This window comes from Teleopsis dalmanni, chromosome 1, assembly GCF_002237135.1.
Source record: "Teleopsis dalmanni isolate 2A chromosome 1, ASM223713v2, whole genome shotgun sequence".
NCBI classification, from domain to species: domain Eukaryota; kingdom Metazoa; phylum Arthropoda; class Insecta; order Diptera; family Diopsidae; genus Teleopsis; species Teleopsis dalmanni.
The window spans coordinates 166635872-166650807 of NC_051846.1; the positions used below are offsets into that span (position 1 = coordinate 166635872).

The 14936-nt window shown below is 25.6% G+C and overlaps 1 protein-coding gene across 4 annotated transcripts; it reads left to right on the forward strand.

Moving 5' to 3' along the window:
* LOC119669972 (apyrase) lies at positions 1–14728 on the forward strand. Of its 4 annotated transcripts, XM_038080036.1 has the most exons (10): positions 1–145; positions 219–331; positions 407–552; positions 10321–10546; positions 10600–10797; positions 11028–11433; positions 11903–12060; positions 12185–12281; positions 12356–12713; positions 12925–13161. In XM_038080036.1, exons 3-10 carry the CDS (start codon positions 434–436, stop codon positions 13067–13069), a joined length of 1707 nt encoding a protein of 568 aa, XP_037935964.1. In that variant the 5' UTR covers positions 1–145; positions 219–331; positions 407–433; the 3' UTR covers positions 13070–13161. The 4 variants fall into 4 exon arrangements, with proteins under 4 accessions (XP_037935964.1, XP_037935967.1, XP_037935965.1 ...); XM_038080039.1 differs by lacking the exons at positions 1–145; positions 11903–12060; positions 12185–12281; positions 12356–12713; positions 12925–13161 and adding exons at positions 13519–13676; positions 13855–13951; positions 14010–14367; positions 14601–14728 and having other exon boundaries at positions 170–331; XM_038080037.1 differs by lacking the exon at positions 1–145 and having other exon boundaries at positions 178–331; positions 404–552.
* Positions 14729–14936: the final 208 nt, after the last annotated feature.

A 14936-nucleotide genomic window follows, 5' to 3' on the forward strand; every position in this document is an offset into this window, starting at 1 on the left:
TCGAGGTACTTGCCTTGTCAAAATTCACACAGTCAATTATTGTTTTCGAACTTATCTTGTGCGATATCAACGCAAAAATAAAATCGAAATCTATTGTGCTAATCGTCCATAACAATACCATATAGTATATATATAATATATATGTGTATGTATATATGCATTATAAATATATAATGCATATATTTTGTATATAGAAAATATTTTATGAATCTTTTAAGATACCGAAGACTGCTTCGCTTTGCTACCGTAAGAAATAATCAGGCAGAATTAGTTCAGGTAAGGCCAACATCGGGTTTGGTCTGAAGACGGAGTGCGTAGTTTTAACAAAGAGGTTTGTGCATTGAAATTTCTAAACAAAAGAATTGAGATCCAAAAATAAAATATTTTTTTTCAAAATACAAAGCAGTTTAGTGTGTTAAAAACTAGCCTTAGAATGAGTTGGTTTGCAGTTTTTAAGATTTTTGTTGTGCTCTTCACATTTTTGAATGTTGCAGCAGCTGACGACGACTTATTTCCACTTTCAATCATTCATATAAACGACTTTCATGCCAGGTATGTCAAAAGTGTTTATTTAAAATGAAATAAAAATTAAACAAAAAAATAAATATATAAAACAAAAATAACAAAAAATAAAATTTATTGATTGAGATTGAGTTCATAAAAATAATTCAAAGTAAAACCAGTTTGAACATGTTTTTTATATCAATCTTGTGTAATGTACAAAAACGTGACTTTAAAAATTTAATTAAATTAAAAAAAAAAATTATTTAAAATTAAAATAATTTTTTTTTTATTTACAAATGACAGTTATAGATTTGTGTATGACAAAAACTGTATTTGCTTTGTTATCTTAAGTTGAAAACTATATCTCAAAGTGATAGTAGTTCTCTGTCGGTAACTTGATCTTATCGTTTTAATATTATGTAAATATTGAGATACAATTCAAAATGCGACTAATGCAAATTTAAACAAAATAAAACGTGTGAAATATAAAAAAAATCATAACAAGTGCTGTTATTTTTTTTACTATATATGTATGTATATAACAACTACAGAATAATGAGTAACAAGCGTTTATTGTTGTTTTTATTAATTTTTTTTAATTATTTTATATAGTTTGAACTTAAGCGTGTTATTATATTATTTGTTTAAAAACGTGGAGTAATAATATTTTCTACAAAATATTTACGTTTTTTATGGTAATATAATTGTTTTGTTATATTGTGTTATATAAATTTATAAAAACAATATATATTGTTCATTAAAATTATTTAGAATTCTGTTTCAAAAAGGGGGTGGTTAACAAAAATATTTAAATACAAAAATTAAATTTTAATTAGATGATTTTTTTAAAGAAATTTAATTAAATTTTTTTTTTTGAATGGTTTTATTTATTACTCCTTTTTTAAATCTATATTTTTTTAAGTTTTTTTAAATCATAATATATTTATATATATAAATTATTATATAATATTTTTGGCCACAAATAAAATAAATAAATTATTAATAAATAATAATAATAAATTATTAATATAAATAAATATTATATAATATTTTTGGTCACAAATAAAAGAATAAAATATTTTTTTTAAATCTTTTTTTTTTTGTTTTCTTAAGTCTTTATTTTTTTTTTTTTTTTATTTTTTATATTATTTTTATATATTTTTTATATTATTTATATATTTTTTTATATTATTTTTATATTTTTTTTATATTATTTTTATATTTTTATTTATTTTTTAAATCTTTCCTTTACTTATTCCTTTTATACTTTTTAAAATTGTAAATGTGTGCTTTATCTTTATGTGAGGTATTCACGATCTCGCGTAACGAGTTTAATAAGGGCTACTTTATGCAGACGATTAAATAATCGTCGATCACCACTTTTCAATATAAGTTAAAAAATTGAAAATAATAAACAAGTGTGGTAAATGATGATTTCTTGATGATCTGTTTAACATATGCCCCTAACCCACTAACTTAATGCCAATGCAAAGCGGTAACAACAAAATATATTTCTGGAATAGATATTCTAATATTCTAATATCGAATATATAGAATTTTATAAAATATAGATTTTAATGTAATATTAACTTAATATGCTTACTAATGAAGTTATTTATTTGCTTCTAAAAAAACATTATTGTTTAAGTATTTTTAGAATGTCTTTCCTTAAGATATTCCTAAGTGCACTCCAGTACTCCTTCCACTCCAGTTCTCTCGTCCTGACTCAGACTACAGTCAGATGGTTTCAAAGTATGTGACATGAAATTTCAACCTCTTTTTTTGGAGAGGTGTAATATTTTGCCTTGTCATACTGATTTGTCTTGTGATAATAAAGCAGTTTGAGATACTCTACTCCTGACTCAGACCACATCCAGATGGTTTCAAAGTATGTTATATGAAATGTCGTCCTCTTTTTTGGAGAGATACAATTTTCTACAACGTCATACTGATTTGTCTTAGAGTGATAGCAGTCCTAATTCTCTTCTGCTGCGAAAGAGTGGATCTTTATAATACAATGACCAAACCAACTCTTTAGTTTGGTGGTTATGTGAAATTTTGCGTTAATACCAATTTCATTCGATATTTATATAATCGGTAAACAGAATCTTAATTGTAAATTAACTAATATCACAAAAAGGCTCAGATATATAGAATAATGTAGTTCAGCTGAATCTCTTGCAATATTATCTGCAACTTAACTTATATTAATGTCAGTATGACTAAGTACTCTATTTGTAATTTAATAAAACTTTATTTAAAAATGTACATTGTGTAATTTATACATACCAGTTAGAAAATAAATTTACCTTTGTTTAGTAGAAATAATTTTATGTATATATATCTACACAATAAGTTTTATACTTTGTAGTTTTAATGTTCTTACACTCAATTGAAATAGTTGATATATATAAATGTTGAAGAATGAATGTTCAATCTATCTTTGTTAAATTTAATTTTATGCATAAATTGAAAACCAGAAACTAGTTGCCTGACCTTAATTTTTTCCATCAGCTGTGGTTAAAATCTTTTATTATTAAATTTTTTTATTAATTTAAAAATTTTTTTAATTAATTATTTAATTTAACAATATGCTTGCAGCAAAAATAATGAGATATCAAAAATAATATTTAGTACATATATTTTGTAAATATAGCCAATCTAATTATACGAGCTTATCTACCATATAAATATAAATCTGCATATAAATATATCTGCATATAAATATATCTGCATATATATTGCATACTTGCTAGTATATTCAATATAAAGTAAATGCATTTCAAATTTTTCAAGCAAAATAAAAATAAAATATATACACTTTGTAGATAATTTCATCCAGATTAGCTTAGATTCGACACCCACATACGAGTATATATTGTAATATTAGTATAACTCTGTTCAATTAAAAGTTTGATTGGAGAACTTTTTTATATTGTACTTTTATTCTTTTAACTATGAGATTTTAAATAAAAATATATAAATATATAAATACAAATTTTAAATAAAATACATTTTTTCCAAATTATGAATCACAAAGTTAGCAATAATTAGGTTTCATTAAGTAGGTCTTTTGCTTAATTTATTAGAATTGTGTTTGCTTAATTTCATGGAATTGTGTTTTAATTGTGATTCACTGGTTCAAGACCACAGTATTCAGCATATCCAGAATAAGCTTGACCAAATCTGTTGTTCATCATAATCCAAGAAGGTTTATAATAGTTACAGGCTGTTAATAAGTTTGCTTTATAATAACGTGTTTACCATCCCTTAGTGTGTTACCATCAGAGTATCAAGTTAATTCATTTATTTATGTTAATTTAAGGATTAAAATAATTAGTTTTAATGTTATTTTCGGATTTAAGAAAATATATATAGAAACTCTTCATATAGTGAAATTTCAACGATGAAATACAAATTATATATGCATCACTCTAGTAGGAATTATATATTGATTATAATGTACATATTGCATACACGAAATACTTTATATAATACAAGGGCTGTTTTTGATAAGTCAGTGACTTCTTGAATTTCCCGCGCAGTTACTCCAAACTACGTCGTTTAGTTGGTGTTTGATAGCCGTTCAAAGCAGACAACCTCGTAAATTTTTACGAAAATGGAAAAAAGTGAATTTCGTGTGCTGATTAAGCATTACTGGCCAAAATCCACGAATTGGGATATAAACTGCTACCCCATTCAGCATATTCTCCAGATTTAGCCCCCTGCGACTATTTTCTGTTTCCAAACCTAAAGAAATGGCTGGGCGGTAAGAGATTTGAGTCGAATGAAAAAGTCATTACCGAAACAAACGCGTATTTTGAGAACTTTGAGAAAACCTATTATTTGGAGGGAATAAGAAAATTAGAAAAACGCTAGACTAAATGTATCGAGCTAAAAGGTGATTACGTAGAAAAATAAAATATTTGCCGAAAAAAATTTGCTTTATTCAAAAAGTCACTGACTTAACAAACTGCCCTCGTATATTACTAATTGTAATATATACCTATATAATACTGATTGTAATGAATATTTCTGACTGTTAGTTTGTAAAGTTATTCGACGATGTCATTTGCTAACAATTCACAGTCTTAATAGTAAACTGCAACTTTTTTGAATATTTAAGTAGTGTTATACGATCCTAACCGATATCTTTTTATTATTACTCTATATGTAATGCTCTTAATTAAAAAGAAGGCATAACGGCAAGTGCATTGATTAGTGTCACTTACAAATACAGTAGCAAAAAAAAACTTGGAACTTGAGCTTTGAAAGTTTGTACTACCTTCTCTACTTGTGAAAAAATACATTAATCATCGTTTCTAATTTGACAGGCACGAGTTTCAAGACTGACACTTGTAGTTCAATAAATTATATACGGATAAAAACTAATTAAATAAAAAAAAATTCGAATATATCCTAAGATCACTGATGATGAGTACTTGGCAATATTCGAAACAGCTCTGTATAGTTAAACAAATTTGAATCAATTAATCAAATTTCTATTGTTGTTTCTTCATTACTGTTTGAACCCGTCTTAAAAATATATATTTGAAAGCTTTAGTTTTAAAATTGAAAAAAATAATATTAGAAAAGTCTTTCTATCACAAATATGTCAAATTGTAAGTTCAATTTATTTTTTATATATTAGATTTATGATTTATTCTAATTTACTAAAAATTATATATCACAGACCCGCGAATCTAATTTTTATACAGTAAGATATTTCTATTTTTTAGTGTATTATTATGGATTATTATGATTATTTATGGAATTCATATAGACTATTCATATAAACTATTCATATAGACTATTGAAAAATAAAATATTCATCATTTCGTCATTTTTTCATTATCACAAGGCAATCTACTAATTGTACATTAATAAATATTTCACTCAGGCATATATTCTAGGTACTTAATGATAACTTTAATATTAGAAATCAAGACACAATAATAATTAATAACAATATTAGTTATAGATATACAATTTTTTTATTAAATTAACTAGTTTCGCAATTATTCATTATAACAAATGAACTGAGTATATTAAATTTATAGGTTAAGTTCCTGATTGTAAAAGCCACAGTACACATGCAGATAAAATTAATTAAAAATTTGTTAAAATGGAAACTAACGACTATAATAACAATAAATTAAAACACAAGTGTGAAATTTAATATATTATAGATTGATAGCTTTGAATCTATATAATATGCGAATGCTACTTTAGTTGATTTCTGATTAATTTTTCCATGAATTAAATTATTATTGAAATTGCGATAAGATATTGATTAAATTTTATAGTTAAGTAAGTAATTGAAAAATATTTAAGTTTTTGTATTGAATTATTATTTTGCTTAGCCATATGGTAAATTTATAATGAGAGTATGCATATATTCTTAAATGGATCTTTAATTGAATTAATGGTTTCAAAACTATTATAATACATATTACTCGACAATGGTTTCTGGCTGGTTTTAGTTCCACCTTCTTCTATCTATTATTACAAAGAATTGTGGATTCAAAACGGCTTTCTAGCTAATTCAGAAGGATTTGTTCCTACCTCCACTTCAACTTATTAAGCTGAAATTCCGGTACATTTATCTTGTTGCCTACCTATGTTCTGTGGTCAAGGGATTAACAAAAGAAATCACAAAAGAAATATTAAATTTAAAAAATTTAATTAAATTAATTAAAAAATAAATAACCGCCACTAGTGGCGTATTCAAGAGGGTACAAGGAGATAAATCCTTTCTTGCTAATATATAATTTAATCTAAATATGAAAAAAAACTATACAATTTTGATATACATATTTTTGTGTATATATTTTGGTTTTAATATTAACTTGATGTTTTGATAACGAAATATTTGAAATTTAGAAATAATGGAAAAAATATATTATTAGAATTAATTTTAGTGTTTGAGAAAAGGATGAATTCACTAAAGCTCTTCAATTAAGAATATTTCTTTTATCCTATACTAATTTATATTCCTATGAAAGTGTATGTAAAATTGTTAAAACTGTTTGGCACAATCTTTTTATTCTGATTTCTGGTCTTCTTATTTATTAGGTTAGGATATACCGACGATTCTAAGGGATCCATTTAGGCCTGTGGGCCTATTGTGTTACCGTATAATTAAAAAGTCAAGGGTTAGAACCACTTCGAACTTTTGGCAAAGCTTATAATGCTATTCATCTTGCAGTTGGCCAAGAACCTAAAGTGATAAGACCCGCCTTGCATTTGTTGGACAGAAGCAAAGCAGATGGAAGGCACTTTCATCGTCCTCTCCACAATTGCAGCAGGTATAGTTGAAAGGAAGATTTAGTCGCCTAGCATGGCTACCTAAAATACAATTTATAATTTATAAAGTAAACTACAAAAAACATCGACTTAAATATTATGTAGTTAAACCCTTTCAAATACGATGTGTGACACAATGTGAATCCATATTCAATAAGTAAATGGAAAGTTTAATTTGTAGAAAATTTTTTAGTCAATTATTCTATACAAATTAATTTATACATATATATGTATAATGTTGTATGATTACCCATTTGATTTATAAATACAGAAGAACAAAAGAAGTAGATTATTGTAGTGAATAAGCTTATTGTAAGAGAGGTTTTCAATATTGGTTTTAATCATTTTTTCTATGATTATGGTTGTACTAGAATAAAAAAATCTGTTTTCCTATTAAACGACTGAAATTTTTTGTTTTAAGATGAGACTTATGTCAACCAAATCTGTTTTTAAGAAAAACAAAAGTTTTTATAGAGTATAAATCAAAAGATTAGAAATATGGAGGGAAACACAGTAGAATAATTATTAAGCGTTATCTGCATGACCACAACAGGTAAACTTTTTTAGATGATATTACTGGTTTTCATACACAAAGGAAATGTAACACAACTTTGCATTCAATAAAGTATATATTATATATATTATGAAAAATAAGACTATATCTTTGATCAGTAAAAATTTGCAGTTTTGGAAGTTATTCAATTTTTGGATGTAGGTAAATCTAACATGGTTGCATATCGGTGAAATGAAAAGTCGTTGTAAAAATATTTTAATACTCTACCTAAAGGAACCTAAAGATACAAACTACTCCAAACTCTTACTTGACCTCTATGATTTAGCTGTAGATTGGTTTTGATTTAGGGCCGCACATGTGTGACCTATAAGCCACACAACTATGTGTTTTATAGATGGTTTTACGTATTACAAGAAATTTAAAAGACATTTTAAAATATGTTTAGTTTACAGTGCCAAAACAGTGGGTAGAAGAGATTAATTTAATTTTTAATAGGAGTATGGTATGCAATAGTGTACAATTGCTTGAAACTCTTTGAAATTTTTACCCAATTTTTACACATATATACATATATATATATGTCACCATTTTGAGTACAAAATAAAAAGAAAAAGGTACTTGAAATACTCGTACTATTGACAGTTTTATCAACGATTAAAATTTTGATTATATTTGGCATTTTAATTATCTTAGATACAAAAATTGAGATACATGTAATCTAAAGTACTGGCGACATGTAAATTATACCAAGTAATGCTTGTAAATTGTTTTAATATAATTTTAATTTTTTTTTTATATTCTTGTTTCTCATAAGTACATCAGATATTTTAATAAATAACGAATAATATTACATCTATAATTTTAATTTGTAATTAAATCCAAAGATCCACTTTAGATTAGTTTTAAAAGAACTTATCAAATTGATAGAATATTTTAAGAATGCTTAACTCGTGCTCATGACATGATATGGACACTTCAAAGATACTGTATATGGACATATGTGATTTCGTTGTTTAGTATTTTATAATCACTGATAGCAGCAGGTGATATAATTAAAATAAAATTAATGAATGAAATAAAAAATGATGAGGCAATATTATTACACACAAAACATTTAACTTATATTTTTAATTAAAGATAATTAATAATAGTTAAAAGTATATAACTTTGATAGAGTAATATAAGTAGATATCGAATAATATAGTTAATAAATCAATGAATATATGAAGCACTACGAATATTACCAACCATGGATATCATGGTTGGTAAGTATTCGTAGTGCTTAAGCATGACATCCATGGTTGGTAAGTATTCGTAGTGCTTCATATATTCATTGATTATATGAAGCACTATTAATTATATCAGCTTCATATATTATATCAGCTTCATATAATCCATATAATTGTGGCCCTTTGGTCCTCATAGGATCTGCGGAGACTAATATATATATAATCCCAACATCATACTGTTTACATATATATTTGACATTTTATTTATATTAATTTTTATTATTTATCTAAATCTGACTGCCACCTTTAAGCTCCTTTGTTTAATTGTTAATTTTTGGTAGAAGTTCGTTATAGATTTTGGAATACATTTTTCTTACACAAGATAACGAGGGTAAAGCTACTGTATAGAAAATTTCAGCAAAGTGACTTTTTATTGATGGTTTTTCTCTGTACTTGCCACGTCATAAAAGATATATTTATATAGATTATAAAAAATAAAAAATGTAAATTAACAAAATGAAAGTGTGATATCAATTTTGATTTATAATTATCATCAACATTTTTCATTAAAATTTAAAGGTTTAACCGATTAATTTACCACGCCAAAGTATTTTAAGTTCATTCAAATAACCTTGATAATAACATATAGGTATGATTCATTATTTATTCATTTATAATAATTTAAGATATAGTATTATATTGCTAATGTTTTTAATATCTTATATTTATTTATTGGCATGAAAGTACAATTTATAGTCTATTTATTTTTATTTAAGTTAAATTATATTACTTGTTTTTGAAATATATAAAGGTGGTATTGATCCTTTTTCGCTATTTAGTTTATGCTGTATATCCTATTTAAAAAGTATGCGGAATATGTTAATAATAGAAATTGTATTTGAGATATTTAAAAAATTTTTTTAATCAATAGTTAAATAATTAATTTTTTAAACAATATAAATATATTATATTCAAAACCATTCAAAAGCATTATCTTTTGTCGAAAAATATTTTTTTGGTTAATGAATTAATTATATCTTTGGCATAGTTTTGGGTAATCACTCTTTGAAGATATATTCATATACTCATGAATCGTTCTATGTAAAAAAACACTGCATTAATATACTTTTCTAAAGAAGAGTGATAAATTGGAAGTTTTGTAAATTTGTAAACAGTATCATTGCATGATTTACTACAACAGCAGTTCCAAAGAAATTAAGCAGCAGATGGCGCTACAAATTTACATTGCAGTCGTAAATAGTATTATAAATGGTAAACAATAATTAGTTCATCCATTTGCAGCTGGTTCAAATTATAAACTTTAAAAATATTTTAGACAAAATATATTTGTAAAATAATTATTTTATAATTTCAAAATTGTTCAATACTAACCGGGCTTAGAACCGCTATATAAGAGTTTTGTTTAAGTTTTAATTATAAATAATACTTTTAATAACTTTTAATACTTTTAATAGTTGCTCATAATTCAACTAGTAATAAGAAAATATAAATTTCTTAAATATACGAATAATATTTCTAATCATATATATGTTATGACTGTCACGTTCTATACAGAATTTATTAAGAATTTTTGCGTGGTTTCAGAAAATAATTATTTATTATTCGCCGAAATCTAATCTTATACCATAAATATTAAAAAATGAGGAAATGTAAATAATAATTAATGGAATTTATTTTTTTTGTTCCAATATTATAGATTACTTAGTGCATTTACACTATGTTAAAACTTTGATTTATATATTACAGATATGAACAAACTGATACGACCGGTGGTGATTGTGAAGCTGGAGAAGTATGTGTTGGAGGTTATGCACGAACAGTGTACACTGTAAGAAAATTACTAAGAGAGCAGAAAGACTACAATCCAGTTTATTTTAATGCTGGTGATAGTTTTCAAGGCACACTTTGGTATAATATAGGACGTTGGAATGTAACTAGTCAATTTTTGAATATACTGCCAGCTGATGCGATGGTAAGTGGATCTTTACTTTTTGAGACATGTTCTATATTTTATATTTTTTATAGACCTTGGGTAATCATGAATTTGATCATGGTGTCGAAGGTGTTGTACCATTTTTGGAGGCCTTAAATACAACAATGCTGGTAGCAAATATGAATTCAACATTTGAACCAACTTTAAATGGAAAATATCAGAACTCTATGATTATAGAGAAAAGCAATCGAAAAATTGGTGTAATTGGCGTTATATTGGAAACCACTTATGTAAGTAGCTCACATATATCGTAAAGATAAGAAAGGGAATATTTTTTCTATCAAATCTCTTTGCTTATCATAAAACTACTAAGTCTATTATATTAGACACCACTTAATGTTTTATTATAATTAATTTTGGTATAAAAAAAATTATATAATTTTATTATTACATTTTATTAATTAATGATTAAATTAATAATTTTAATAATTTTGACTTAAATTTCTCGAAACATTATTAGGACTTGGCTAATACTGGAAAACTAATATTCCGTAATGAGAGTGACACCATACGTGAAGAAGCCGAGAAACTGAAGGCACAAGGAGCGAATATTATAATCGTCATTTCTCATTGCGGCTATGATGTGGATCAGTTAATCGCTAAACATGCTGGTGCCGATATTGATGTTATTGTTGGTGCTCACTCACACACATTTCTTTATACCGGTGATGTTTTACCCGGGCCAGATAAACCACGTGGACCTTATCCAACAGAAGTTATACATGAGAGCGGGCATCGCGTATTAATTGTGCAAGCTTCAGCCTATGCCAGATACGTTGGCAACTTAACAGTATTTTTCGATGATAAAGGCGATGTTATACGTCACGAGGGTCAACCAATTTATATGAATGCTGACGTACCAGAAGGTAAGTGTCTACTAATTAACATTGGTGTGGTCTAATAATTCATTTTAATTTTAAGTTATCAAAATATAAATTTAAATGAATACTAAAGTCATAAATAAAAAAAATAAGCTGGTTTATAATACAACGTCACTAAGAATGAGTGTGTAATATACTCGTATATATGCTCTAAAGATTATTTAATAGGCTCATATGATATGTTATCATTATTGTTTTTATAGACTAAATACCAGGTCTATAAGAGATTATACTGTTTTTTTTTATGCGTGTGTGTGTAAATTTTTCAATATCTTTATATTTTAAAATACTTTTTTATGCATAATATTATCTATATAATTGTGTGTGATATAATCTGTTTATATTTAACTGTGAAAAAGTATCTTCGAGTTGCAACTCTACTTTTTTTGATACAACACTTGGGTATTTACATATAATAGTTTAAAAATTTTATTTGACTTTTGTTCATCCTTAGATGAGGAAGTCAAAGCAGCTCTTATACCTTGGAAAGAAGTAATCGATGTGCAGGGTAATGTCATTGTTGGTGAAACGAGAGTAAACCTGTTAAAGGGACCCTGCAGTTCACGTGAATGTAATTTGGGAAATTTCTTCTGTGATGCTATGATTCATGGGGTAAGAATTTTATTTTAATATGTAATATTATATATTATGTATATTTGTATGTATTATAGTTATCCATATTTATTAAAATATGAGCTCATAGATATATAAAAAATGCTTCTTCATTCTTATACAGTTTGCAGGTTTAGCACCATATAACCAAAATGCTTGGACAACTGTTGCTATTGGTTTGGTGAATACTGGAGCATTACGTGTACCACTTTATAAAGGCAGTAAGTATTCACTTCTCAATAATAAATGTTATATTAAAAATAGTTATATTAAATTATGTTAATTGTTATTATAGATCTTACCTACTCAAATCTTGTTACCATGTCACCATTTGAAAATACACTAACTGCGTTCAATTTAACGGGTGAAAAATTACTGGAAGCTTTAGAATTCAGTGTACGATCTGTGGATGTAAATAACAATATCACCAGTTCCAGTATTTTTCTACAAGTTTCTGGTTTGAAAGTAACGTATGATTTTGCTAAGCCCCCCAATTCAAGAGTCATCGATATCAGAGTTCGATGTGCCAACTGTGCAATTCCAAGATATGAAAAATTCGATTCAAAAGCTGAATATAGAATTGTAGCACCAGATTTCTTAGCAAACGGTGGTGATGGTTATGCCGTGTTTAGAGACGCTGGTACAGATTACCAGTAAGTTTCAATTAAATTACTACATATTTAAATTTTTAATTTTAAAGAAGTCTAGAAAGTTCTATATGTGTGTGCTTAATATAATAATACCTTAAATTTCTATAGTTACGAAGAGAAATAACAGTTATTTTATATATATAACTTTTTTTTACGTACACACTGATATAGATAATAATATATGTATTTATATAATTCTCCGTACTAATTTCAGAAAAGAAATGACTGACTTGGATGCTCTATTAGGTTATACCAAAGATACAAATCCAATTTATACTGGTATCGAAGGACGTATTACTGTTTTGAATGGTGGAAACAACAACGATGATAACTTGTTTAGAAAGAGAAGATTTATGTAAAAGAAATTATTTATTTATTTTTATAAAATACTTTACTATGAGATTGTGTGTCTAATATCTATGATTTGAGATTGTGTTCCTAAATATTTATATTTAATAAATATTTACAAAAAAAAATTTAAAGTCTTTTAATTTTTATAGTACTCGATTTACCAGTGAGTTTCTGGATTATATTATATAAAAAAATTTTTACTTTACCCACTAAAAATTTATTATTAATGTTTATTTAATAATTAACAAAAAAATTGATGAATTCTCAATTCCAGAAATCCCTAAAAGTATACAACAAATAAGATAAGATTTTTAGAGGAAGGAAGAACGTTGTTAAATGCATAGAAAGATTTTTTTAAATATTGTAAAGATAATTAATAATAGAATTATAATTAACAATTATAAAATAATTAATAATTAATTATCTTGGACTCAATCTATAATAATTTTAATTATAGATAGCGAAGTCTTACAGATGAAAGCTGCTTGGAGAGATACTATTGAAACTGGAGGAAGTGTTGTTTATGGCGAGACTAAAGTGGATTTATTAAATACCTATTGTGGTTCCAAAGAATGTAATGTTGGTAATTTCTACTGTGATGCAATATTTCAAACTGTAAGTAGTTTAGAATATATTTCTATACTTTTTTAATTAAGGGGTTAAGAAGTTTATTATAAGCAACCTCTAATATTTCTTAATTAAATCTATAAATTTATAAGATATAAGAAAAAGATAATCAGTAAAAAAAAGAGATCAGTATAATTATGTATTTATTTCAAACTCATTTTTTTAGTTCTTAGAGTTGGTACCCTACAATGCAACTGGCTGGTCCAACGTTTCCATAGCATTAGCTTCCAATAACGATTTGCATATATCAATACCACGCGGAAGTAATAAGATCATATAGGTTAAAAATTATTGTTTTTTATTTCATTTTTTTTATTGTAGATATAACTTACGGTCAACTTTTTTCTTTGTGTCCTTATGAAAATAACCTTATAGCTTTCAATTTAAGTGGTCAACATTTAATTGAAGCTCTAGAATATGGTGTTAGTTTAATAGATTTGTCGAATAATGTAACAACCACCAATAATTTTCTACAATTCAGTGGCCTCAAAGTAAGATTTAATTTAACAGCACCCAGTGGTCAACGTGTAGTTGGAGTTCGTGTGCGCTGTGCATCTTGCTCGGTACCGAAATATGTATCCCTGAAAATGAATAAATCGTATCGTATAATAGCTCCAAGTTATATTGCCGGTGGTGGTTGGGGCTTCACTATGTTAAAAGAATTTGGAACTGATCGATTGTAAGTATATTTTCTCTATAATATAATTTTCATTTCAATACCAAAATGATTATTATTAATGATATCGAATGTAAAACTCTAGATTCCTAACGGAATATAATATTTATAATATTGTTTTTTAATAATATATTTGATATAAGTTTTATAATATGTTATTACTATGATAATAGTTTATTTATATGTTTATATTGATTATATTTTATTTAGTAAATAAAATGTAATTTGTTTTTTAGGGAATATAAAACTGAATTAGAAGCTCTAATGGATTATGTTACTTCAGTTAAGCCTATAACAACTGGTATAGAGGGCCGTATACGTTTATTATGAAGAAAATATAAGGAAAAACACAAATTTTTATTTTGAACAAAAATTATCATCATATTGTAATTATATATATAATAAATATAAATAATAAATAAATTATACATATTTTTTAATAAATAATAAATAAATAATAAGTTATAATAATTTGCAATTTAATTTCTTTTAATTTTAAATGTTTCATTAATTTTATTAATAATTTTAAAGTTAATTATTTTTGCCGAAAGCTACATTTCTTATGACGACAA

Bases quoted from the DNA above. Each gene is read 5' to 3' on its own strand.
- LOC119669972 (XM_038080036.1), top strand. From the start codon at position 434: ATGAGTTGGTTTGCAGTTTTTAAGATTTTTGTTGTGCTCTTCACATTT. The intron at 10,547-10,599 runs GTAAGTGGATCT...TATTTTTTATAG, and splicing joins TACTGCCAGCTGATGCGATG to ACCTTGGGTAATCATGAATT. The intron at 10,798-11,027 runs GTAAGTAGCTCA...AAACATTATTAG, and splicing joins TTATATTGGAAACCACTTAT to GACTTGGCTAATACTGGAAA.